Here is a 25,432-nt window from a genome sequence, read left to right as displayed (position 1 = left end):
TCATGACTAAATACAACCTTTATTATAGAAACACCAATAATAGAAAAATAAAGAGCATATCTTACTTTCATAGCAAATTATTTTTTATCAACCATGTATTATAGCAAGCTAGAAGTGATCAACCAAACCATCTTCATCCACTCAGGATGCTGAACTACATCTCTCTTCCTCTTTCAAACACAATTAACAGCTATTTATTAATTTGGGCTTTTCCATCAGAGAGCTAAAGGGACTGGCAGAAATTAAATCTTGCTTTATCAACTTCTTGGCAATTTGTCTGACATCGCCATGCTCATGGGATGCCCTCATACCTGCCTTGGGTGTGCAAGAGACCACAGTGAGTGGTCTGGGCTGAGAGCTACGGCAGGGCACTGGGGAGCTGCGGGGCTGTGCTCACCTCCTGGTCACTGTGAGTGGCCCCACCGCATCCCGACCAGCACAGGCTTACAAGCAAGTTAAGCATAGCTTCCCTGATGGGATGCATCATGACATCACGATCAGTATTTTCTTCAGGGATGCAACCCACCTGAATCCACAGCTGGGGGAAAAAGTGAGCTGGGGCTGTTGCAGATTGTCTTAAGTGTTACTGAATCCTTCTATATTTTGTGTTTGTTTGTGAAACAGTTAGCTATAGGAATATCTTGATTTTAAGAAGTTAGCCTCTACGTTAGCATTGTGTTAGCACTTACTGACCAATGATGTATGGGTTGCTGTGCTGCTTGTTATCAGAGGCTGTTACTTGAAGTCCCTATTCTCTGCACCATGCTAGCCTTAGTCCTTACTCTCCAGACCATAACCAGAGCACCTAGGTTCTACTGTATATAGGATATATATTGGACACTCGGCAACAAAACTTACTTCTAAGGTGTTCTGAAGTGAACTACCTTCATTATAACACTAAAAAGCACACCTATAGGTCAAGACCACCCTTGCCCCGGTGAAGACTCTTCCTCTGCACAAGTGTAGTAACAGACGAGAATGACACATATTATAATTATATGCAAATCACTAACCAATCATTGTAACTGGGAGCGTAGTACCTTGTAATTTTTGTGTATAAATGTAACAGTGAAATCAGCACAGAGTGTGCTTGATTTGTGGAGATGCCACCTAGCACCCAGCGCTGCAATGAAGAAGCACCTGCTTATCTGCTTCGTGTAGCTGGGTTTTTGTTCCCCGGCTGACAGGGCTGCTGGTCTCACACATTGCTGGTCACTCTGGGACCCAGCTGCAACCACGTCCCCTCCCACAGCAGACTGCACCCTTCTCTCGGCTCTCTGGGTATACGTGCTCATGCTGACCATATGAAGGGTTTTGGCATGCAGACTTTTAGGGCAGGTTGGTTGGTAAACCCTTGTCCCAAGCAGTGAGCAAGTTACTGAACAAAGGTCTGACTATGGCAAAGAGCAGCCCTGGAAGGGAAGCAATCTGCCAGCCTTAGAAAATACAGTTTTATTTTACATCCATATTGACAGGAAGCAAAGAAGCTGTGCACTGCTGCCCTATTTTACAACTATTATGGCCCAGCTAGTGTATGACTAGTTTACCATAAGAGCTTCTCCTTTGTATGGTGCTCTTTTAAGGAGTTTTTGCTCAAAATGTTTCCTCAGACAAGATACTTAAAAGAGAAACTCTGGCAAGACCATGACCAACTACACCTGTAGAGCCTCCCCACTGGGAGGAGGACCTTCAAGCAGCTCCCTTAGATAGCAAAGTGTCAGCCAAATATCTACCTAAATTCTGGCAGAAAATACAGGCATCAGCTTTAAAAGCTGCACATGACAACTCAGGGAGCAGCTGGGCCATCTAATTCTAATTCAGCACTAAATTCAGAGAGGCAGCCCTCCCTGCTGTGCTGGCACGCTGGCACGCAGCCCCACTTGCAGGCTGTTGGTGTGGTTTGTGGTCAGGGAAGGGAAGGAGGTGATGGCACGCAGGCTGGGCTGCAGGGAAGAGAAAGGTTGCACTTAGGGGCTGGGATCTCCTCATGCAGAAAGGAATTCTCCAATGGATCCTCTATGAATGTAAAGCACTAACTCCATTGGATTAATTTTGCTGCATTTTGGCAACGTTTCATGGGAGCATCCAATTGTTTCATCGGTTTATACCATGTGCACTTCACTCGTGCTGTCTAGAGCAAGCCCAGGGTTTTATTTATCTAGAACGGGCAGTATGCAGCCTCATAAAAATAGCGAACATAATAGCAATAGAAAGCGTAAGAACAAATCAGGTAAACCTGAATCCAAACATTGTTCAATAACAAGTTTGCTTCACTGTAGAAAGAAAAATGTGTGGGGAAAAAGACATTAACCTTGCATCATCAGTAAAAATGCCAGAGGGTGTCAGAGGATTAAACACAGAATTATCAGTCATAAAGAACAGTTTTCTCTCCTCATGTTGTTGATATCAAACATTGATATCAATGAGGATGAATCAAACATAGAGATTTTTCAGTACAGAACATCACAAGAAAATGCTTGGTATCGTATTAGTAGAAGTAACTGTACTATACAGATCATAAAACCCAACAATCCAAAGAACACATGAAATAGGACATAGTTTTGAATGGGAAAGGTGACTATTGATCACCAGTCAGAACAGCTTAGGCTCAGATCATGTGCGGTCCTGAGCTTTTTAGGTCCTTCTTGTTAAAATGTCCACATGTAACTGTTGGGGACAGTAACATCACTATTGCATATATAGGCTCATTTTTGAAGGGAAGCTCTTTACACATTTACCTTTCCCACTGGACATCTCATCAATTCTTTTGTTTTTTAAAAGGTGATTGCTTTAATCAAGTATACAAATCTGCTTTCTAAACAACAGATTAATAGTATTAACTAACCCTGAGAACTTAGAGGGATTTTATTAAGCCAAAGGCGTGATCAATGCCACTGAGCTCAGTGGGCTGCTTGTCCACTCACTGTGGGGAAAGGTAGGGAGGTGAAAATAAGCTAGGTAAAGTTCACTAAGCGATGTTAACAGTGCTGGTCTTTTACAAAAAAAATAATTGAAATACATTTCAATGTGAGTATTCAACTGAATACAGTTCAAATCACTGTATCCGTATTAAAGGTTTGGGAGTTAGGTGTTGTTTCTTGCGCCACTTTACCTTATAATCATATTCAGCTGCCTCCGTCGCTTGCCGCTCATTCTGACTTCTGTCTTATGTTTCTCCAAGTGCAAAGGTGCTTCAAAAAGGTATTTATCTTTCTTATTTATTGGTTCATTCAGACTCAAAGGGAAAATTTCTGGAGACTGTTAATTACTTCCACAGCTATGTATTATGTCCATTATGGAACCATATGACCATGTTTCCTGCTTGACACAGACCAGCATCTTTTAGTAATTCATGGAACAGAGGGATTTCTTTCCTTTCCTAATTTAAATAAGTAATTTCTCAATGGTTACATACTAGTAAAATATCAAAACTATTTAAAAATACTTAAGGGAAATTAACCTCACAAGATACTATCATCAGTTTTACCCAGTGAAAATCCATTGAGGTTCCATCACGATTAATAATTGCTCAGGATCTGGTCTATTATTCATGGAAATTAAATTAGCTCCCAGCATTTCTATTTTGTTTAGGTCCAGATTAAATTAACAACACGGAACTTTTGCAGATGACTTCAGTCTTTCTTTTGTTTAATGGGTACTACTCCATAGTCCTTTTCCAGGTAAAATTTAAGCCATTGCCCTAACTCCTAAGGGGGAAGTGTGCTCTTATTTGATATTATTTTCTCTTTTGTAAATTTTTTTAGATATAATTTCTTATCATTTTGATGTAATTTTTTGCAGTGAACAGATTGCATGGTGCATGCGTGTGTGTCTGTGTGTGTGTCTGTGCACATTTGTGCATAGGTTCAGCTTTGTAAATCTTCTGTGACAAGGTTTTCCTTGTTACAACAGGGAACATTAGCTGAACCTAATCTCACAAGCAATTACTACTTTCCTGCCTTCATCATTGTCTTAGCAGGAAATAGACTACACAGTATTTCAATTACTGTGCTTTAAAGCAACTCCAAATTATTTCCATATGAAAATCCAGCCGCTGAGCTGGAAGCACACTGGTAGCGTTCTCTCCTGGGCAGAGTTTGCCCGAGGCTGCGCAAGCCCTTATTTCCCACAGAACCCTTGAACTTACAGCGTCAGTGGACTTGCATTTGCTCATGGACCTTGTGCAGGTCTGCCAGAAGTGTGGCCACCGAATCCCTGGCATTTCCATGAGCGTGGTGTCTTCCCAGATGAAGAGAGGTCACAGTGCTGCCATCTCAGCAGAGGGGCAGATTTACTGAGTTCAGTGGCGGTCACTGTAACAGGTCCATGTCTGAATAGGAAGCGGGTGATTCATGAGCTCTAGCAAGACCATGAAATATTAAATTCCTTGAATTTATCAAGGACATTCACGCCAGTCCCCATCCATCGCACTGGCACCCTTAGTACCAGCCCACGTGTCACTGTGCTTTCAGACCCTCGTGTTCGCTCTCTCCATGTCGGGTTGCACACACGTGGCAAAGGGATGCTGTGCCCGGAGCACCCACCGGCGAGCGGGGTGGCTTGGCCAGGCGTGGCAGATGGATGGAGTGACTGCCTCCAGCTGCCTGCCCAGTTCTGCTGCGCAGACAGCTCAGCTGCCCGCCTGTCAGCTCTAGAATCGCGCAGTTTGCAGCATAACACCTAAGGATAAACTTACCAGCATCAGGTTGTTCTGACATGCTGTGCTTTAGGAGGCTGCAGTTCAAGAACTATTGGCCAGAAGTTCAGACATCTTTGCAGCAAGGCTGAGACGAGCAATGACAAGCAATAACATTGGCACATACTGGTCAGGCAGACCCTATATGACCTCAGTTGGGTAATCTTCCCTTATTTGCATACACAGTCACTGGAAACTGGAAAATTTTCTAAAAATACTGCCTCCAGAGTAAGAGTCACATATTTACCACTGTGTCCTTGTGAAGGGCTTCGCAGGAAAAAGCCACGAACTGAGGAAGTGTAACCCTGTTGTAGGGCTGGTGAGAACTTGCTTGTGAAGGGACGTCACACTTACACTTGCTCCGAGACTTCAGCACACACAGTGTTCCCGCAAGGCTTTCACTGAGCTCTGATTTAACGGGGTTGTCTGTAGCTGCGGACCTCTGGTTTATACACACGAAGGTTGCATTACTGGACTCATCTATTTCAATAAATCTAAATGCTATCTTTAACAAACCTGATGGATTTTCTGGGGGATAGTGATACAGCTCGCTTTAAGCTATTGTTAGGCATCTGACTTAGGTGGTCTGAATTGCCTCCTTTGTCAATAATATAAAGAACTTGGGCCCCTCACTTTCGTTGTCTGGACTACATCTAAATTAGATGCTAAGAATAGCTTAAAGTAGACAGTGTGAGTCCTCTCCTTCCCACCTTAAAGAAATCGCTTCCAGAAACTTCCACTAGCTTTAAGCACATGGTGTCATCCCACTTGAAAATGTGGCTTCAGGCCAGCGAGATTGTCAGACAGAAGCTAAAACTCCTCTGACTTCTCTGCTGGCTGCGCACATTCGGAAGAAGGGCACCTCAGATACGCTCATATCCTCTATGCGGCTTTCTTCTGGAGATCAGGAAAGTGGCAAACACAATGACAAACAATCCCAGGATACTCAGGCCCACTGCAATGGGAGCTGCTTTGCTGTTTTTATCAGGAATACATTCTTCTTCTGAAAGTAAAAGATCAGAGAACGTGTTATAACAGAACACCATACTCCTCGACTATAAATCTATATTCCAGAAAAGCTAACAAATATAAAGCCTGAAGTTCTCAAGACCTTGATTTCTTTTCTTTTCTTTTGTTTTTTCTTTTCTTTCTTTTCCCTGAGCTATACTTACTATATTTTCATCTGTGGTGAACATTGTTTCAAGAAAACAATACTTGCCCCTTTTGAAATAGCTACATGCTTTATGGGAGAGTGACTCTGCTCTTTCATGCCCGCAGTAAGTGTTCTGCCATCAAGATCAGCACACATGCAGCAGAAGGTTTTCCTGCTGGTAGCAGATGTGGAGCATCACACTACAAAGTGCAAGTCTAAAAGTAAAGAGCAAGACACACCCTGCATGGACAAAAACGGCTCCTATGTGGCACCTAATTGCTTCTGCCCAGTAAAAAGGATCAAGCCAGAGAAGGAAGCCCATAGTCCAGCACATCATTAGCGCAGCAACGATCCTAGTTAAGGCACTCTTTCCTAAGAAAAAACAAATTCTAATTGTTCTCTGTGTTTAATTCAGATTATTTGTGGATAATTGTGGCTGACTCAGAACATCAAGAGATTAGGAAGGCAGAAGCCTTGGACTTAGCCCAGGGGATTGCTTTAGCAGTATCATTGTAATTTTATTGTACATATGATGAAATCAGAAAAAGTGTTGACACAAATAATATCTTTTAAGAGCCATCCAAAGATACATTCACTCCAAACATACCTCTTAGCTACAGAGGGGGCAAATTCTGACTTCCTCAGCCACCCCCTACCCAAATGAATATTCAAGCCATCCTCTGATTAAATGGAAACTCATTATGTAAAAATGAACTGACAGATTGGGGTAAATTGACGGCTTTCCTACGAAGAGACTGCACCATCTGGGTCACTGACCTAAATGGAATTTTTACCCAAGTAACAATGGCAGGATCAGTCTCGAATTCACAATACAAGTGTAGCCCTGGGAGTGAAGGGAAGGTCTGGGAATGATCACGAATGTGTTATCCTGGAACTGGATCAGACAGACCTACATCTTCCATCTGATCTACAGGAATGGACCTTCCTTGGGCTCCAGGGAAAGAAAGACCTCTAGTATGATGCTTTGAGTGGGACCTGAGTAGCAAACTATCTTCTAAGTCGGGTAGCTTGATCAGCTAAACTCCACAGCATATCCCAGCTCAGCAGTGAATCCAGTTTGTACCCAGATCATGAGGGAGATCCAGCACCCTCCAGCCCTTTCACTCTGTGACTGCTCCAAGGCAGATCTCAGCAGTGCTCCAAGACAAAAGCCTCTGGTGTTATTGCCTCATTCTGATGACTATGCTGGCACAGATTGTAGTTTAGCTTTGGCTTTTCCCCAAGGGAATCTTTATGCTGAAGGTTGGCAGCTAGCCCAGGGAGCATGTGGAGTGCATGACATCACGCCACAGCTCCAGAGCATCCGCACAGCTCTCCCCAAAATCTGATCCAGATGGTGATTTCATGTCATGCAAAGGCACAAAGCCAAAGGCATCAGCCCTCTAGTAGATGCTGCCTTTTAAAAGCTTTGTCTGGTTAATGTAACCTGCTCTTAAGGAAGTGAGCTGAAAAATATTTGCATTTGAGTATTGCAAAAGCCAAAGATGTTTGAATTGGCCATTTGGAAAAAGCCACAGGTGTTTGAACTGGATGAAACCTTGGGCTGTGAACTCTAGAAATTGTTTCTGATACACCGAAGTGTAGTTCAGAAGACACTTCTACAGCTTTCCAGACTCAAACAGGCCAAGGTATTGATGTAATCCTTCTGCAGTCTGTACAAAATTGTTAGGAACTTGAAACCAATGATCATTAGCGTTTTCTTTTTCTTCTCTTTTTAAATGTAAGCAAATCATGAGCAACAGAAGTGAAACTACCATGGACACCCGTGGGGAAGAGACTGGTGATATGTGTAGAGTCATTCCTTCACTGGGGATTTTGCCTTTCAAAACATGCATGTACCGCAGAGGTACATAACAGTTTCATAACTATTTCATGGCCACTGGGGAATTACTTCAGAGGTGGCAGCTGCTATCTCAGCCATTTGATTAAGAGCAAAACTAATTTAATTTTGTATATGGTATTGATTAGCAGAGATTAGCCTGGCCTTGGTGGTCGTGGAGAGGTCTTCCTAAGCTCTGTCTCTGCTAGAGGTGAGGCCATACTAAAAGCTATAATTGAACACACTCATTGTACAAATTCAAATGGGAATGTAGGAACCAGATGGGATCCCATGAGTTGTTCCAGTTCAGTATTATCCCATGAAAACCTATTCATGAGAATGAAAGCATAGATTGGATTCTGTGTGGCTTTTAAGAACTTAAAAGAAAATCATGCAAAATAAAAGGTCCATGTCTTAAGCCCCAAATGTTGTTTCCCATTATATTCTTTTGAGAATAAGAAAGGCAGACAAAATGATGACTTAACAAAAGAAGAATCATCAAACAGAGCCAAACCGCATCAAATGACAGATCTAAACTGAAAAGGTGGCAATATTTTGTAAGCATGCAGAAAGTCAAATGTCAGAAGAAGGGAGCGTTGTATTAGTGCATGTGAAGGGCTGGAGAGCTGATAAGCCTATCTGTCCACCTGAGTTCTTGCATGGAAACATCCTGAGAAGTCACAGATGTACAAGTTGAAAGAAACCACAGGGTCCTATCTAGTCCACCTCTCTGCTTTTTGTAGGATCTTTCATGCATCTCATAGGAAGTAGGGCAGCAGACCATGAGAGTGTCCATACTGTGGGACACAAGGGTTTCCTGGTGCACCCAGAAGTCCTGGACCCCACAGCCTGGCCAGGTCCTGGCTACATCACTGGACAAGAAACAAGGATGACAACACCTCACTTCCCTGTGGAAGGAACCCCAGATGTGGGTGCAGGGTAGAAGCTGTGATGAGCCCCAATACGTTCTGCCAGTGTGGGCAATCCAGAGACCAGAGGAGTCAGTACTGGTCTCTCTCCGTCTTTTAGTGAGCTACATGGTTGCCTCTTTGTGGCTGTACTCAAGAAGACAAACTGCAGAGATGAGCATCACATTTAGTTCTGAAACTGGAAGCATGCCAACCGTGCTTCTCCTCAGAAGCACATTTCATCACATCTAGACACAGCTGCTCTGGAAGCATCATCCTGCATTCAGAAATATCCTTTATTAGCTGGCAGTTTTGCTGCTGCAGCTGTGGGACATCATGAATGTTGAGAGCCTTTCAAAATAGCTAAAATCTGACTATATCAAGAATAGTGACTTTAAACTGACCCTTGGGCAATGCAATGGTGGTGAACACACCTCCACTTGGTCTGGGAGAAAATGGGTGAAGGATAATATTGTGGCTGTAGAGCTGAACATATTTAATGAGGAGGTGAAACAGAAGGTACTGAACGCAGGAAGGAAAGATAATTTTCCGTCTTCCATAGGTACTAGCACTGTGTTGAAATGACTCAGAAAAGGGTGAGAATACAGCAGCAGGCAGGCCACGTTACTTGGGGACCATTACAGAGCTGTGATTGTGCTGTAGGTGTAGCAGAGTCACCGCGTGTGTATGGTGATGATCTAGCAGACCGTACCTGCCAGGCTACCAGCACTGACACGTAGATCTCGGAAGGGTGGAAAAGGGGTCATTCTACTTACCTTTTCCAAACTGGTTACCAACAATATCAAATGCCTGCAGCTGCATATTAACAAAGAGCAGCTGGAAGCCCTTCTCCAAGCCGAAGGTTTGCTTGCTGGCACACTTAAAAGAATTCCCCAGCTTTGTTGTAAACAGCTTCTCATGTATGCTTGCATAATAAAGCATACCTGGAGGCCATAAAGAGAGAGAGAAATAAGAATCCACGCTCACTCTGTTGGAACCAACATCTTTCTGAGATCAAACGGAGGATCCCCATTGCTTTGGCAGAGCAACAATCCCAGATGTAACCAAAGCATGGACACTTTCCCCACAAAGTATCAATTACATTTCTTCCACATTCAAATGAGTGGTTTTTCTTATTTAAATTTAAATAAAAATTTAAATAATTGTCAATGGGCAACTCAGCTGAGCTTGGGTCTGAAAAAGTGGCTAAAATTTCAGGTGCTTTTTCAAATCTTACTTTAACAACCTGAGTGTGCAGGAAGGGGTTAGGATTCTCACAGGAGCAGTCAACTATCTTAGATCTCCAGCGTATTTCCAGACAAGAAAGATACCGCCTCTAGCGTGGGAATCTGACATATCTAGTCTGTATTGCTTTATGTATTAAATATGTTTTTAAACATATTTCAGTGTCACGGTACTTTATGAAAAATATGGCTCAAGTTCAAAGCGTGAAAAGATCTTGTAACCTGGGCATATCCTTCATGCACATCCTCCTTTGAAAGCAGATATACCAGCTTCAGACAAAACCATCCACATCGCCAGCTCTGCATCACTGATCTCAACCGCACCTGCCGGCACAACAGCGCGCAGCATACTCTTGGTCCTCTTCAGTCAGAATCAGTGCGCCAGTACAACAGTACACCAACACACCGGTGTGCACTGATACAGTTAATTCAGTCATTTTTATCTTAGAGAAGATACGGGCTTGCTCACAGCAAAAATACTGCTGGCGGACTGTGAAATGGCAATGTCTGGCAGAGAGGGGGTAACAAACAGCGAGGGACAGCAATGTCTCCTGCCAGCAGCACTGCGAAGGACTCAAAGTATATCTGAGGATTTAAAAACTTACAATTAAGCTGATTAGTTTGCATTTGCTGCAATTTACACTTAGCAGTGCACAGGAAAACCTTGGTCATTTACACTGAGAACATCCCTAGGAGGCATGCCCTCTGGATCAGCTTTTCTTTTACTTTAATTGCTGTAGATCAGAATAGGCTCTGCTTGGGCTAATGAAAGCGCTCATCAGTGAGGAAAAAAATAGGCACTGAGCTTCCAAAAAGCACAGTGGTATTAGGACACACCTGCATGAGCCCATGATTTGTTTTTCTCCTTTAGGGACAAAAGTCAATCCAAATACTTATGAGTAACAGAGAAGTAACATAACATAATCGTTAACCCATCACAGACTTGATATATTGGGAAGAATTTGTGCAAAATTAACGTCAGAAAATCTGAAGCGATGGTTCAGATTTTGTCCCTCTGACTTAAGTGATGTTCTCTTAGCATTTGTTCAAATGGCAAGAAGCAGGGCTATATAGGAAAAAAGAAAACCCAGTCCCCTGAGAAAAGCACAGACAAGGTCTAGGATTTCAGGATGGTTTGAAGAACCTCAGCCTGGGTCCAGCTCTTAATTTTGCTCAACCAAAATGTCAGACATCCCTGTCCATGTTGGTGTATTTGAAATCTGGATCCAGCCCTGCATTTCTGTGATCCAGATACTGTATTAATTTAGTTTGCTAATGAGATTGGAAAGACATGTGCACCTGAACTGGCGTCACAGCATTTTTGTGTGTTTGCAGATAAAAACTTAGAGGACTGTTTTGTATCCTAAATTTAGGTTTGAAGTAATGACTATTCTGAAAGAGGTGGGGCAGGTGAAGTTTCTGAGGACAAAAGAAAAATTGATCAATTCTGATGCAACTGCACCCTGGTCCCTTCTCTTCCATTTTCATACCATAAGTTTTAAGTGAATGACTTGTTGAAAGCCTGATAAAACACATAATTTGCAAAAGCCATTGTTTTAAAGGTATGAAAGCCTATCCCACACCCAGAACAGTATGATATGAAATTAATACCGTGTAAAAATCACTGACCTTCGGAAGATAACTGTAATCTGGACTCAATTTTACTGACGTAGTACACTGGAGCTTGCTGTAAAAGAAGATACATCTTTTTTCATCCTCGTAATTGTGAAAAACATACAGTTCAATACAGTTCACCAGAGCAAAATGGTCATGAAGAATTTCCCAAAGAAACACATTTTAAAGCATCGCTTTCAAGACCCAAGAACCAACTTGCTTGGATGTATTGCTTTTTCTTTTCCAAATCCTCCATCTAATAGCTAAGACACAGGGTAACGCAACAGTCTCGGCTGCATCACCAGTACTTCTCAGTTCCATGAACCTGGACCACGCAGGTGCCATTTCACACGCTGCTCAGGCCAGATCCTGTGGGAACCAAAAGTAAGAGGGAGCTGAGCAAATTGTATACGTGGCACAAATCGACAGACACGTGATAAGGCCATTTTATTCTTAATCACCTGTTCTGCTTTCATTGCAAGAGCCCACAGCACTCTCTTGAGCAATCCTGCGCTGAATTAACCCGCGCTGACCTGCAGCCTGGCTGCTGGCAGGACCCCAGCCCGCACCTTCAGAAGCACTCGGGACCCTTGGTGCTGCAGCGCGCTTTATGCACAGATGCCCTGTGGGTGAGCAAACCGCAGAAAGCAGCAGTGCCTCTGCGTTCGTCACTGTTTTGAATGGGGAGAGGTCAGCAGCAAGCTGAGAGCTGGGAACTCACCTCATGCCAGTACCACACTCATTTCCTATTTTGCCAACCGCCATCACTACAAACGAGGAAACAGCAACCTGGATGTGCAGGGGAGAAATAACTCTTTTTTTCCCCCCTGCTGACACTGTTGGTTCTGGCTGGCTTTTTTTTGAATGTCTATGGACTGCTGACATGGAAAGCACCTGGTACAACATCAGAGAGCAAAACTTCCAGCTAAGTGTCCTGTCTGCATGTGCCCTAAAACCCCGGTGCAGCCTGAATGCTGTCCTGCCCCGGACTGTCACTCAGGGAGAGCCAGCCCTAGGAGCTTCTCCCTGGAAGTGGTGGTGGAGCACAGTGCGAGTCTGTGTAGCAGCCCTGCCGTTCGTTGTCATTCCAGCTGCGAGCACACAGGCACTGGTGAGTGCAGCTGGTGGATAAATGGCAGCAGAAATGAATGTACCCAGTTTTAACGTTACGCAGTTTAAAAGCCAGTAGGATGACTTGGGAAAGTTTAAGAAAGAAATACACCAGAGAAGAGGTTCTCAGCGTTAATCCTACTTAAAGAAGTCAAATATTGCCCTTTTTTTGGTGGTGGCAGCACTATGTTCTGTTTGTTAAGAACTTTGCTTGGGGAAAACACCCGCTCCTACTTGTGGGTGGGTTACAAAACCTCCTTGTTTCAAGTTCTTGGCCAAAGGCAGCTGGCAGGGTTGAGCACCGAGCCAGCCGCTCGCCTCCCGCAGCACCAGCGCCTGACCCAGCTCCTCCTTCACCGGAGAAAATCGGGAGTGCCACCACTCCAGGTTCAAAGTGGTTAGAAAGGCTGTGGGAGCCAAACACATAAAAAAACCAGCAGCAAAATGACTTCTTATTAACCTGAATTTCAAAGTCTGAGCCGAGTCCTGCTATGCTCTTGAGGGTTATCTGTAAGCGAAGGGCGGATTGCCCAGTGCTGTGCCCATAACCACCTCCTTCAGGGCAAGACAGGTCAAGTGCCCCCTGAAGGCTCGCTGCCCTCTCCTTGGCTGCCCAGGCTGGGGCTTTCACGGGTACTTGAATCCCCAGACTTTTTCTAAGGATCCTTGTAACACAGAAAACGCTCCCTTTGTGCAGGAAGGGCACGTTTAAAGCAAACACTCACGTTCTGAACTGAACGTTTGTTTTAAAACAGCTCCTTGATTTTTTACCTCACTTTTCCTCTGTAGCTTTTAGAAAACTTTCTGCTGTAAACTAAGATCAGGACCATTATTAATTGAAATCTCTTCTCTGCTCAAGCATTAATGACTCAGGTGTGGTATAATTTGCCTCTTGGACTTTCTATGGAAATGACTGATGAACCATTTGTACTTTTCTTGATTCCCACTGATTTGAGCTTGAAACCAGGCTGTAAGGTTGACGTTTTGGCTTGGCTAACTGAAGGAGGCAGATAGGCAGTGGTGGCCAGGTGCAGCTCCGAACTGCAATGGAGCTCCGGGACACAGCCCTCATGCCCAATACGCTCAGTCAGAGTCCGATGGGATCCAACCCATGCTGTATTCCTCCCTGCCCATTAACGACCTTATACACGGTATTAACATCTGTCCTTAGCCCTGCCGGCATCATCACCCAGCCCTTATTAGCTTTCAGACAAACAGTACTGCGTGCTGCCTCCCAAAAAGTGTAAACTGTGTAAATGTCTGAGGGAGCGAGAGGATGGCAGCACTCAGCAGTTTTTTCTTGTGGTTACAACAGCAGCATCATTCTTGGCAGCTTGTCTTAAAGACTCACCCACATACGACGTGGTCCTAGTGGGGAACATGGTACCAACAGCCACAATGTCAAAAAAAAAGCTCATTCTCCCATTGTGTGAGCAGGGCCTCTCTCTCACCCAGGTTTCTCTGTGTACTTACAAGTCTCTCTGGTGTGGAGCGTTTTAAGGGCACTTACCTACAATTTTGTTGCTGTAGTTCACTTGTTTGGAAATTTCCACCCAGAAATTAGGCCCCTTCAGCTGCAGATGGACTGTGGCTCCTTAAAATTGCACAGGTCACCCTTTGGATTGAACAGCCACAGCCGGCTTCTAGTTGGGCAGCTGTGATACTTGGCATTTACGGGAATCAAATGAGTCACCTCGTCTGCCCTCAGGTGGTCCCTGAGACACCATTTCCTAACAGCAACCTGCTAGTGCGAGTCAGAGCCCCCGGCACACCCCCCTGTTCTGTGCAGGGACCCCAGCCCAAAGCCGTTCCCTCTGTCCCACTCCAATGCAAACACCAGACCTGGCCATGCCTCCCACTAGATTTTTACCTCTGTAAAAATGCGACTTCTGTGTTGCTCGAGGCCGTGTCTAGACTGTGTTGCTAGCGAACAGCTTTAACACTGTTAACACAAAGGATGGCAAGGCACTGCACTTCCCCTTCATTGCACGTATGAGCCTTTCCAAACTGAAAGTTCAAATAGACAAGACCTGGTTTAACGTTGAAGTTAGCACTGCACTGAGCAGGGGGTTGGACCAGGTGGCCTCCAAAGGGTCGTTTCCAACCTGAATTATTCTGTGCTGCTGTGAATCTAGCCTCTTGGGAACAACAGGAGTGATAGTGCCTTATATACAGGTTTAAAACTAGCATAGAGATGGATAAAACACCTTCTCCCACAGCGCAAGCTGGATCAAAGGCAGCCTAAGCTCCAGCTCCCCAATCCCAAACACTCCTTCTCTCCAAATGCAACAAGTACCTTTGCAAAGGTGAGGTTTATAAACCCTCCGCTGAAAGTTATGCTCAGCTCAGCCTGCACCGTCCCGCAGCTCCCAGATGTCTGTGTCTCATTGGGGTTGACCACCATGTACTCCATCTGCTTCTGTGGAGAGAAGAGACATTGTGGGGCTGCTGCTGAGGAGCCGGGGGGGAAACTTAATCAGAAACATGCAGAGATTTATAGCTGCTTCTCCTCTGCACCCCCTCAGGGCTCTGTGTGGCTGAATGGCCAGGCCAGTGGTGGTGGCAGCCTAATTGCTGTCTGCCAGGGGGTCATTCCCCACTCGTAAACCAGCACTAGCCCTTGTCTGACACACCACCGAGCCGTTCCAGTGCATTAAGCTGGCAGAAATAAGAGTTTTCTGCTCATTCGGGTGAAGTGATATGATTCAGAGCAGGGTCAGATGAGCATCATTTTTGATTTAAAAAGAGAGAGCAGTGGGAATGCATGCCTGAAGGCAGAGGGAAGATCAAGACAGAGGCAGGCAGGGGTTAGATTGGCTTTGACATGTGTTGCTTCCTTGTACCACCCCGGCCTCCTCGTTATGCCCGCACAGTTCATCTCCAGCAGCTGGCAACCCACGCTGTAGTCTGAAACGAGAGCTCTGCAGCCCTGAATGTGGTCTGGCTCCTCCAGTCTCATCTCAAACACACCTTACTTTTGTAATAAACACCTCACCATGCTCTGGTGAGGCTGGGAATCATGCTCCCTCCCTGGCTTCTGCCAGGACGAGGGATGAAAATTACTTTTACCAATACTAGTTACTCATCCCACGTTAGACATATTCAAATGCCAAAAAAGAATATTTGAATTTGTAATGGGGATGGCTTGAAGCATATTAACTCCAGAGCCTGAGGATGTAACCCCACATATTGTATTAATGGAGGCTACAAAACCATAAATCTGAGGGACATCATCACCATTTCGAGTTTTATGACACCTGTTGTTGAATCATTCAGTGGATTACTGCTAGGGGAGGGTACCAGCTCTCCAGGACCCTTGCTCTGATCCAGCCTGGCAGCTCCTGTGATCCTAAAATCTCCACGCACCAGCATAAAGACAACCCACCCCTGAATCCCAAGTCTGTGATTTCTTGCTTTCATTGCAACTTGCAATGGCAAGCCCTTCACTGAAGTCAATTCAGATTTTAAATAGTCTCCCATTCTGGGAAACACCAATAACGCTTAAGGCTGATCCCCCCCCAGGATTGCTACCACACATACACCACTGAAATAAGAAAGCGCCCGTACACCCTACTGACGCCACCATACAAGCCAAAGTACAGCAGCTGAGATGCAGTGGCACAGAGAAGGCCCTCGACTGGTAGCAAACCGCTCACTGTTATCACACAAGCTAACTTCTCAAAATTGCTTTGAAAGAAGAAAAATAAATTCCAGCTAGCGAAGAAACAGTCACTACAAAGCTCAGCCTTGTAGGGCTTTTACCTCACCTTCAGTGAATTTTGAGCCATCAGCTGCAAACCCATGGCCGCTTTGATGCAGGTCCTGGTCCCATTGGAAACTGTGTACGTGCCAGTGGGGATGGGAGAAGGCTGTGGTGCTAAAGTGGGTCTGGCTGTCGTCGTAGTAGGTGGGATGGTTGTTTGAGTTGCTGGAGAAACAGTTGTTGTGTTGGTCGTGGCTGTGGCTGTTGGAGTTCTGGGCACTGTTGTTTGATTTCCTGACCCTGTGGCAGGCTTTACAGTTTGCATGGTGGTGGCTGCGGTAGTCGTGGCAGTAGCTGTCAGTTGCGTGTTTGGTGTTGTATGGTTTATGGTTGCATTTGTGGCTGCTGCTGTTATTTCTGTGCTCACACCTGTTCCAGCTTCCCTGCTGGAGGACGTAGGGTGTATGGTTGTGTTCACCACTGCAGGTGTAACCGTTTCCATTGCCTGGGCTGTAGCCTGACCAGCTGCAGTTGTGTCGTCTGCTGATGTTGTAGATGTCACCATGGGAGATACCTGGCTGGTCACGCGCACGGTGGCTGCTCCTGCCTGGGCTGTCGTGTGATGGCCTGGTGCTGCTGTGGCCTGGTGCTGGTCTGTTGGCTGTGCAGTTGTTCTGTGGCTTGTGGGTGTTGTTTTAGGAGAGCCGGTGCTGTTAAAATGAACGGTGCTGTCTTGATGGGGTGAAGGATGATAAAGGGAAAGTGGCTGAGCAGAAGTAGCCGTATGGTAGAAGGATACGGTTCCTGGAGACAGCTCGGCCCCCAGGGCCACTTCAGCAAAACAGGAGGAAAATGCTGCAAAGAACCAAATAAATCAGTAGTCCAGAAACCTTTACATTTAACATTTCTGTTGATACCCACAACATAGCCGCACCAATTTTGTTATCAAATGGGTGATATTATTTTATTCTTTCTTTGGCTCCAGTCATGATAGGAGAGTGAAAGCAGACACGCTGTGCAATTATCCATAACTTTTCACCACTCCCCCAATCTCCACACCTCTGAATATACCCATTGCAGTGGAAACACGTTGGCTCCCAGCTCCCCACACACTGCCTGTGCTGCTGAAGAGGCCAGAGGATGCCGGGGGTGTGAGCAGACCTTACACAATCCCCAGGCAGCACAAGAATTCCCTTCCAGGCAGTAGTATAGCGAGATTTGCTGGAAACAGATTTCATGGGTCTCAGGAAGATGAAGTAGGTGAAGGGGTGGTTGGTTACTTCCCAAAGAGCGTGGGGAAAGGGAACATTTTGTGTGTGTGAAAGCAGTGAGGCAGTGTAATGGTCTTACAGTGATTCACAATAGTCTGGGAAACCAGTTTGGGAGACAGGGAAATTCCAGATACTTATTTATGTTTTTGTTGTAGCCATGCCAGCTTAAACCCCAAAGTTCCTCCTGCTGGGAGGCACCCAAGGGGATGCTCCAAACAAGGCAAAACCAGCCCTCTTAGTGATGGGATTTGAGCATCGAGAAACAAATCTCAGGGTACAGCATCCAGGGGTGTTTTGGATCACACCTGAAAATAGTCACAGCACCAAAATTATGCTTCCATCTTATAACGTTTAAGAAACACGTCCCTTGCAGAACTGAAAAGGCTCCTAAATGTAAATAACAAAGCAAAGAAGAAGTAGGGAAAGTACACTGTAGAATAGAGGAACGTTACAACTTTTCTGCCTGAGTCTTTGCTTGTAGTAACCAACAACGTTCTGTAAAGATGAAGTCAAGCGAGAAGAAATCATAAATCACTGACATATATGAACTCCTTCCTGTGCATGAAGCTTCAGTTAAAAGCTGAATTAACTGGAAGACAGAGATGAATTCTCCAGTTTGGAGGCAGAAGGGACCCAAAAGTCCAAGACACCTCCTGTTCCTAGCAGTATGGCTCCACAGAGGATGCCCCAACATGTTGTCTAAGAATTTTATTGTACAATGGTTCTTCCAAAGGAATTTCTCACGGATCGATGTCAAAGGTTTGTGGCAGGCAGGTTGCTGAGATTCAGGTTTTAGGATCGATTAAGGCCAGAGGCACATTCAGAGTGGAAATGGCCGAAATCTCACAAGCTCTTCTTTCATTTATTTGTTTGTTTTCACTCAGCATGAACAGACATCTACAACAGTAGCTGTGTTCACAAAATCTCACCATTTTAGTATATATATGCACTACATAAGAATAATAAAACCTTCCGGGTTTTGTCTCAAATTCAAGATCAAACCCAAAGAAATGAGAAAAGGTATATAGATCTGAACCTACACCACAATTTTCCTTTAAAAATGGCTATGCTAGAGAAGAGCAGGTGTATAGGTATATACTCCATATTCCTAAAACTGTCTGGGTTTTGCCTCTGTGCTTTAGAGAAGACACTTGACTGCCAGTGCAGCTGTTACCAAAGAAGTGCAACTTGACACAGTTGAAAAGCCACAGAAAGGACAGGACAGATCCTTCTGTGAATTTTTCAGAAGGAACCTAAAAATGCCATAATTAATATGATACTTCAGTTAATTTTCTCACTTTCCCCTAGACTTCACCACACCTGCTGGCAGGGCTGAAAAGCAGATGACTTGTCTCCTTCTCTGTGTGCCAGTGGAAAATCAGAGCAGTTGCCACATACCAGCTATAGGTAATTGCATCGAAGTGTACTGGCACAACAAAAACAGAAAGGAAGAAGTTGCAGTTTCCACTTTATTTTCCCCTATGAGACTGCAAAATAACCCGCATTCAAATTCAAACAAGTCGTAAATAGTCTGTACTTCTTAGGGTTTTTTTAACAGATTGGTTTTGATTGCTGGCCAGGTAACATCTTATAGACACGGAGAGAAACGTTATTTCACTGACGTTTGAAAGCCACCAATAGCTTTTAAATTAAACTTCATTTTCCCCAAAAGGTCATTTCAACTTAACGATTTATCATTAGAAAAACACTCAGCCTGACAGGGTCACTGAGGGGTGAAGTCAGAAATGTCTTTGGGGTGCCCCGTGGCTTGTGGTCACCGGGTGACCTGCCAGACTGCTCCTCCAGCCTCCACGGCTCTCCCAAGCATCTCGGAGCTTCTCTCGGGGCATGGCCACACTGCTAAGCCTGTTGGCTTGGGTTGTCTTCTCTAAAGGCCTTTGGCTCCATGAGCTCTCAGGGATGGGTGAGGATTGCTCTCTGGTTGCACCTAATGGTCTTGGCTCGTCTTGGGTGGCTCTCGGGGGTAGTTCGGTAGCTCTGCTGTGCGAAGGGGCAGGTGGGCCCCTGGGGTGCCTGACCGACTCACCAGCTAAGGCCTGGGAGGCTTCACCATGGCTCCCACCGCATCGCAGGGAGCCTGGCACAGCTCAGCAACGGTGCTGCCTACACAGCTCCCAGCCCTTTGCATGGCTCTGCTGGAAAAAGGGGCCACAGAACAATGAACCAGCACAGCTCTGCACCCCTCTCTTAGTCTCTGGTTTTTTTTTTTCTTTGTCTATAAAGCTAGCTCAAAACTTCATATGACCAACATTCTGCTCAAGGGATGCATGCTCCCTGCACAAATCTTCCTCAAGCAAGCAGCTGCAATCCCCTCGTCTCACCTCGGCTTCAAAGTCATGCGTTGCAAATGCCAAGGGCTGTGCTCTGCCTAGCAAGCCCCCATGCATGCAGCGCTCCACAACAAAACTCTCAGAAAAGGATCAAGGCAGCTCTCAGAAATTCACTGTTCCCAGTCTGGGCTTGGAGCACCTATTTTCATGCTTTGGTGACAAGTTTCAGTCAATGCCAGCAAAGGAACATCACTGGTCTGCTCCCAGGCATTACGGTGGGAAGTGGAGTGCTCGGTGCCATCATCTGTCTGTGACATTTCTTAGCCTGCCACCCTGCAACGGGCTGGGTTCAAAAAGCCCTTGCTGAGGATTTCTTCCTCTTCTCACCTAACCACATGCTTGTGTTGCTCAGCAAGTTTGTTCCGCTTTATGCTGCCCAGAATAAATGCTCGTGTTCAGCTGACTGATTTTGTGTGGACGCAAAAATGTGCCCCAGCTCCTACAGTCACTGAAAACACTCTCACCGTCTCCAGCTGCTTTTAGTCCTTGAGAAACTGGAAAAAGCACCAGGGTTTTCTGAGAGGCTTTGGTACTGCCAGAGTTTCCTTCCAACATAGGAGCAGTTTCTTAAACCTCCAACCCATCAGACCTTTATCCCTTAAACTCTAGTGATGATTAATTCTCTGTCTGCACTGAAAGACGTGACTTTGTGGCATTAATAAAATGTCACAAAAACTATTTAAAGGAATGATCAAAAATGGATAAGGAACCAAGGAAACTTGTTCTTTCCAGTCAAAAAGATACTTGCTCACCACTGAGTTATTAGTGTTATTTCTTTCAGTCTGATCTCGCTTTTCTTCCCCATATAATTTTGGGGCTACTTCAGCGGACACTGGCTATGGGGTGGGGGTGGGTAAGCAGGGCAGACACAGCAGGGGCTGCTTGTGGCCGAGTTCCTGGGCTGTTTCCCTGCTCACTGTGCTGGGAGGGGGACGGCTGTGTTACTGGTGTGATCCCAGTCTGCCGATGGCAAAACACACTGCAGAAATGCAGCGCCCTGCCAGCGAGCTCCAGCCTTTAGCTATTACACATTACATGCTCTGTCCTTCCTCATCTGGCAGATTTTGTACCGCTGCAGGTGCTGAGGGATGGCTTAACGTGCTGGGACATGTCCTTAATCAGGCTGGCTCCACAGATTTTCACAGAGCAGCACTGAGGATTGAACGGTGACTTTGATGTGCTTTGTCGTTGGGACAAACCCCAGCCTGCCTCCCCCAAGTCCCCCGCTTGCTTTCCTGATCACGCTCTGCATCTTGCAATGCAGACAAATGCATGGCTTAGGCAATGCTTCCTTGGTTTTTCTTCTGCTTGTCTCACTCAAGACTTTCAGTTAGTTCTGCTGCACTGGAAATTATTTTTAGTTAAGAAAAGCAGCCCAAAAAAGTCTGCTTCTGTCACCACAGAGTGCAAGGGAAAATACACAGGAAAACATCAGACTCGGTCTATACCAGCTGCAATCAAATGTAGTTACAGCTCTTTCTTAGCAGTGAGACTTAAGCACCCTTAGTGCTAGCAACAGAACTAAAGTTTTCTGTCTGTTAGGTGCTGTCCTGGCTGCAGGGAAACAAAACTAGCACAGTCTCTCTCATTTTTCTGATAGAACCGATGGAGGATGTTACTCACCACAAGTGAAGGTCAGCAAGATGAACTGCCGTGTGCTCCTCCCCATGGCCAGCACAGCTGCAGGCTTGAGAGATGAAGCTTCTCACCGTGGAGCCAGGTGGAAGGGAAATCAAGGTCTGGGGACTGAAAAGTTTCACTTGATGCAGGGAGCGCTCGGTCACGTGGCTGGAAAGGAGGTGGAGAGAGAGTTCTGTAAACTACTGAAGAAGGAAATAAATTATGGTTAGGAAGGAAAGTGAAAACAGAAAGGGCTGCTGTGCTAACTGTGGGGGCAACAGTCTCTCGCTCTGCAAGGCCACATAAAGCTTCACGCACCTCTCTCCAGTTTCGATAACCTGGTCCAGGCTGCACCTGTACCCCAGTAGAAGGTTACAACCTGTGAATCAGTACTTTCCCTGTGTTCTTTAAAAAAAGTACTTTCTTTAGTTCAAACTCTTTCTTTCATGCTGAGGCATAGAAGGGAGAGTTGTGACCTTGAGCCATCTCTGCAGGGAACGTGCTAGAAGGGAGACAGGGCTAAGCAAAACCCCCGAGGGGCTCTGGTCCCAGCTGGGGACTGTCAGCAGCCTTTGCTGGCTGGTTCAGTCTCGCTCCAAGGACTGAGTTTGTTGAAGGTGCATCAGCTGGGATGGCTCACCATTAGTGTTGCATCTAAACACACTCCTCAGCAAATAGCAACGCCCCACCTGTGTCCTGTAAGTGCCTCCTGCAGACCTGGGACAAGAGCTGCACGGACAGGTCCTGGCATGTATAGCCACACGCCAGAGATCTGCAACAGGAGAGCGTTATGCCTGCTCACATGTGCAGCCGGATTTCCAGCCCTGGGTCTTTGCCACGGGACCTGATTGGTGTGGGGAGACCAAAGCAAGCCCCGTACCTGGGATCTGGTGCGGTCCTAATCCTTCATTCTACCATACCAACACTGCACTGCAGTAACAGGGCAAGGCCAATGACCTGAAAACTCAAGTGAGGTGAAGTTTGCCCCCAGAAACCTGGATATTGGCTGAAAAAGGTTCTAATGTATTTTGCTCTCTCTATTTGCATTCCGTTTCTATATTCCCATTTGTACCTGCTTGCCCTTCTACATGATCCACAACACGCATCTGGGTCAGCTAGCGCTCCCTGACAGACCACTGTAGTCAAAGGTACACAGGTCTCTTGGGGGTAACTACGATAAAGTTATCCTACATCTTCCTTGCCTTACGGCTGCATCATTAGCACACGCAACAAGGACCTGCCAGCGCGAACCTTCGCACTCGGGTCCTAAGAGAGTCCCAGGGATTCAGGAACATGACTAGGGGAGACAGAAAAAACCCCCGCTGTGCCTTTTGTGACGTGCATGTTGGACAAATAAAGTTATATTGCACAAATGTGTGGATTTTTTTTCAGCTGTGATGATGTGCCTTTACTAAGACTTGTTTATTTTGAATAGAAAGAAAGCTCATTTGATTTGTTACTTCGTACAGAGACATCAACCACAATGTTTTGTACTAGTTATCATTTTTATAAATTTCAAACAAAGTGTGGTTCTACACAGGTCAGAATGGCCTAATTACAGGAAGTTCATTTGCACACTTTTTTCTTGTAATAAATTCATACATTCTGTCTTGACTGGAAACAAAGAACAGGTAATTCTGTGCTCTTTCCCTGTCTGATTATCTCTCATCAGTCACAATATACAAATACATCATTATCAACACCATGGAAAATATGTAAGAAAAACAAACTGTACCAATTCTCAGCTGGGGAGAGGAAAACTTAGCAGTTATTTCAGCTCCAGCCGCAAGAAGAAATAAACAATTTGGCTCTTTTTTCTTCTTATTCTTATATATTTCTAATCATATATATATCTGAAGTTAGGCCTAGAGTATTTTTGGAAAGGAAGCGCATGGCCTTTCTCATACCCAATCCTGTTTGAAATCTCAAGAGTCTAAGAAAATTATGGATAATAAAATGGCTTTTCATCACATACACAACCAGAATATAAGACATACGCACAGCTTTGTTGCCATTGGCAAGGAAAGCCAGTGTTGAGACACGGTTTGGCCACAGCTGTTGATGATCAAGACAACCACTGGCCTGATTCTCCACCCAGAGGGGTTAGACGTGAGAGGAGGAGAGGATCAGGCCTGATGACATTTCAGCCTGGTTTACTGAGAGCAAGACTTGCGTACCACAGCAGCTGCCCCCCTACCTGTTTGTCATTGCCACCAGCAAGGAAGGAGTCTGTTGCTCCACTACACCCAACTGAGCAGAGGGCAGAGTTTTGAGGATGTGAAGTCTCTGCGAGTTTCACAGAAGATGGCAGCAGAGCAGAGGGAGGAGATCCAAGTCAAAACCTCAGCCTGGAGGGCAGGTCTCGCTTCCCGGACCCGGAGAGAACAGCCAGGCAGCTGGCACGGACTGGCGGGTCACGCAGCGAGGGCACGATGCTCAACCACAGGTGCTGCCACAGTACAGATTTACCTTGGACCTTGTCTCTTCTACAACTGAAACTTGGTGGCAACCATTACTTTTAAATGACTTTCTGGTCACTATGTTATCTCTGAACAACATTGAAATTAAATTCATATTTGAAAATTATCATTTTATGTCCATCTACCTGAAAATGATAGTGTCAAAGACCTACATACAGAATAAGTATACCTTAATGTACACATTAGTCTTGCTGGACATTACCAAATCATATTCTAGACTGTACGTGGAGACTCATTCCCTTAATTATCAGCTTGCTTGACAGAAATACACTTATTAAAAGGCTATCCTGTCTACAATTAAAAAAAAAAAAAAAGTCATCAAGCCTCATTTTGCCTCATCAGCAAAGCCAGAAGGTTACTTCTTGTTGGCTGCTTTCAGACATGTCAGCAGCCTGATCTGTCATTGAACTTCATGCTTTAAAAAAGCAAAGCCCGCAGCGTGGCACCGCCTCACCATCTGCACCGCAGGCAGCAGGCAAAGCGCCCGCTCACCTCCCAGCAGCAGCGGCAATGGTTGCGGCACGGTCTGAGTTTGGAACGTGAAGAAAGAAACAGGCAGCTGTCTTTGGCCTGCTGGCACTGCAGGAAGGCTAAAGACACAGTTAGTGGTTGTGGGCTCCCTGCTCAGGTTCAGGAGTGTCTGAGGATAACTGTGATACAATCGGCTCCCAAAGACCACTGTGAGCCCAGGGTGCTGTGCCACTGCTGCACACAGCCACAGGGCAGCGAGTTACTTGTCATCCTCAGGACATTCATGGTGCAAAAGTGATTCAGACTTTGGTCCAACGAGATAAAATATGAGATTTCGAGGAAAATAAAAAAAAAAGGGAAAAAAAAATTGTTTTCAAAAGCTAAGTAGGGAGGATAAGTGTTATAATCCAGCCCATACTTTTGCAGTTGTCAGGATGAGATGGTGAGCTGGGAGACAGGAGACACTTCTGCAGCAATCCTCTTGCCTGCTCCAGCTCTAGACTGCCCCACAGGATGCCGCCACTGACACTCATGGAGGACACAGTGGGACACAGGGTGTTGAATGCTTTGCTGTCCCCTGGAGGTGCCCCCCATTTCTGCATACATGCTACAATTTAGCATCAGAATTTGACACATGGGAAATCCAATAGCTCCCATGTTATAGAATAGAAGATATCGAGGCACCAGGGGATATAGGACTATCACACTGTCACCCTCACATAGCAGAGGTAAGAAATGGACTGACAATACCTGATCTTCCATCTTCAGTTCAAACAGAGAGTTCCCACTGCCATGTCACTGTTAGAATGAGATTCCTCCGAAGAAACTCCAAAGTGCAAGTTTGCATCTTTCCATCTGTCAGCAATGTCACAAATCCTAGTTTTGGCAGTTTCATATACCCAGGGTAACCCTTCCCCATCTTGCTCGCTCTCTCCTCTCCCCATCCCACCCCCCCACCCCCACCCCCCCTT

General features: G+C 45.5%; 1 protein-coding gene across 3 annotated transcripts; it reads right to left on the bottom strand.

The window, feature by feature from the left end:
* LAMP3 (lysosomal associated membrane protein 3) lies at positions 1-25,397 on the bottom strand. Of its 3 annotated transcripts, none has more exons than XM_037407190.1 (7): positions 23,708-25,397; positions 21,514-21,710; positions 16,333-17,123; positions 14,862-14,984; positions 11,471-11,528; positions 9,374-9,541; positions 1-5,699 (listed from the first exon to the last, which is right to left on the bottom strand). In XM_037407190.1, the coding sequence occupies exons 2-7, from the start codon at positions 21,557-21,559 to the stop codon at positions 5,560-5,562; spliced, it is 1,326 nt and encodes a 441-aa protein (XP_037263087.1). In that variant the 5' UTR covers positions 21,560-21,710; positions 23,708-25,397; the 3' UTR covers positions 1-5,559. The 3 variants fall into 3 exon arrangements, with proteins under 3 accessions (XP_037263087.1, XP_037263089.1, XP_037263088.1); XM_037407192.1 differs by having other exon boundaries at positions 14,862-14,981; XM_037407191.1 differs by having other exon boundaries at positions 21,514-21,678.
* Between the last annotated feature and the right edge of the window lie 35 nt (positions 25,398-25,432).

The sequence above is a fragment of the Falco rusticolus genome, chromosome 13 (assembly GCF_015220075.1).
Source record: "Falco rusticolus isolate bFalRus1 chromosome 13, bFalRus1.pri, whole genome shotgun sequence".
NCBI classification, from domain to species: domain Eukaryota; kingdom Metazoa; phylum Chordata; class Aves; order Falconiformes; family Falconidae; genus Falco; species Falco rusticolus.
Note: the sequence above shows the minus strand (reverse complement) of the source record. Positions and strands in the feature narration are given on the sequence as shown.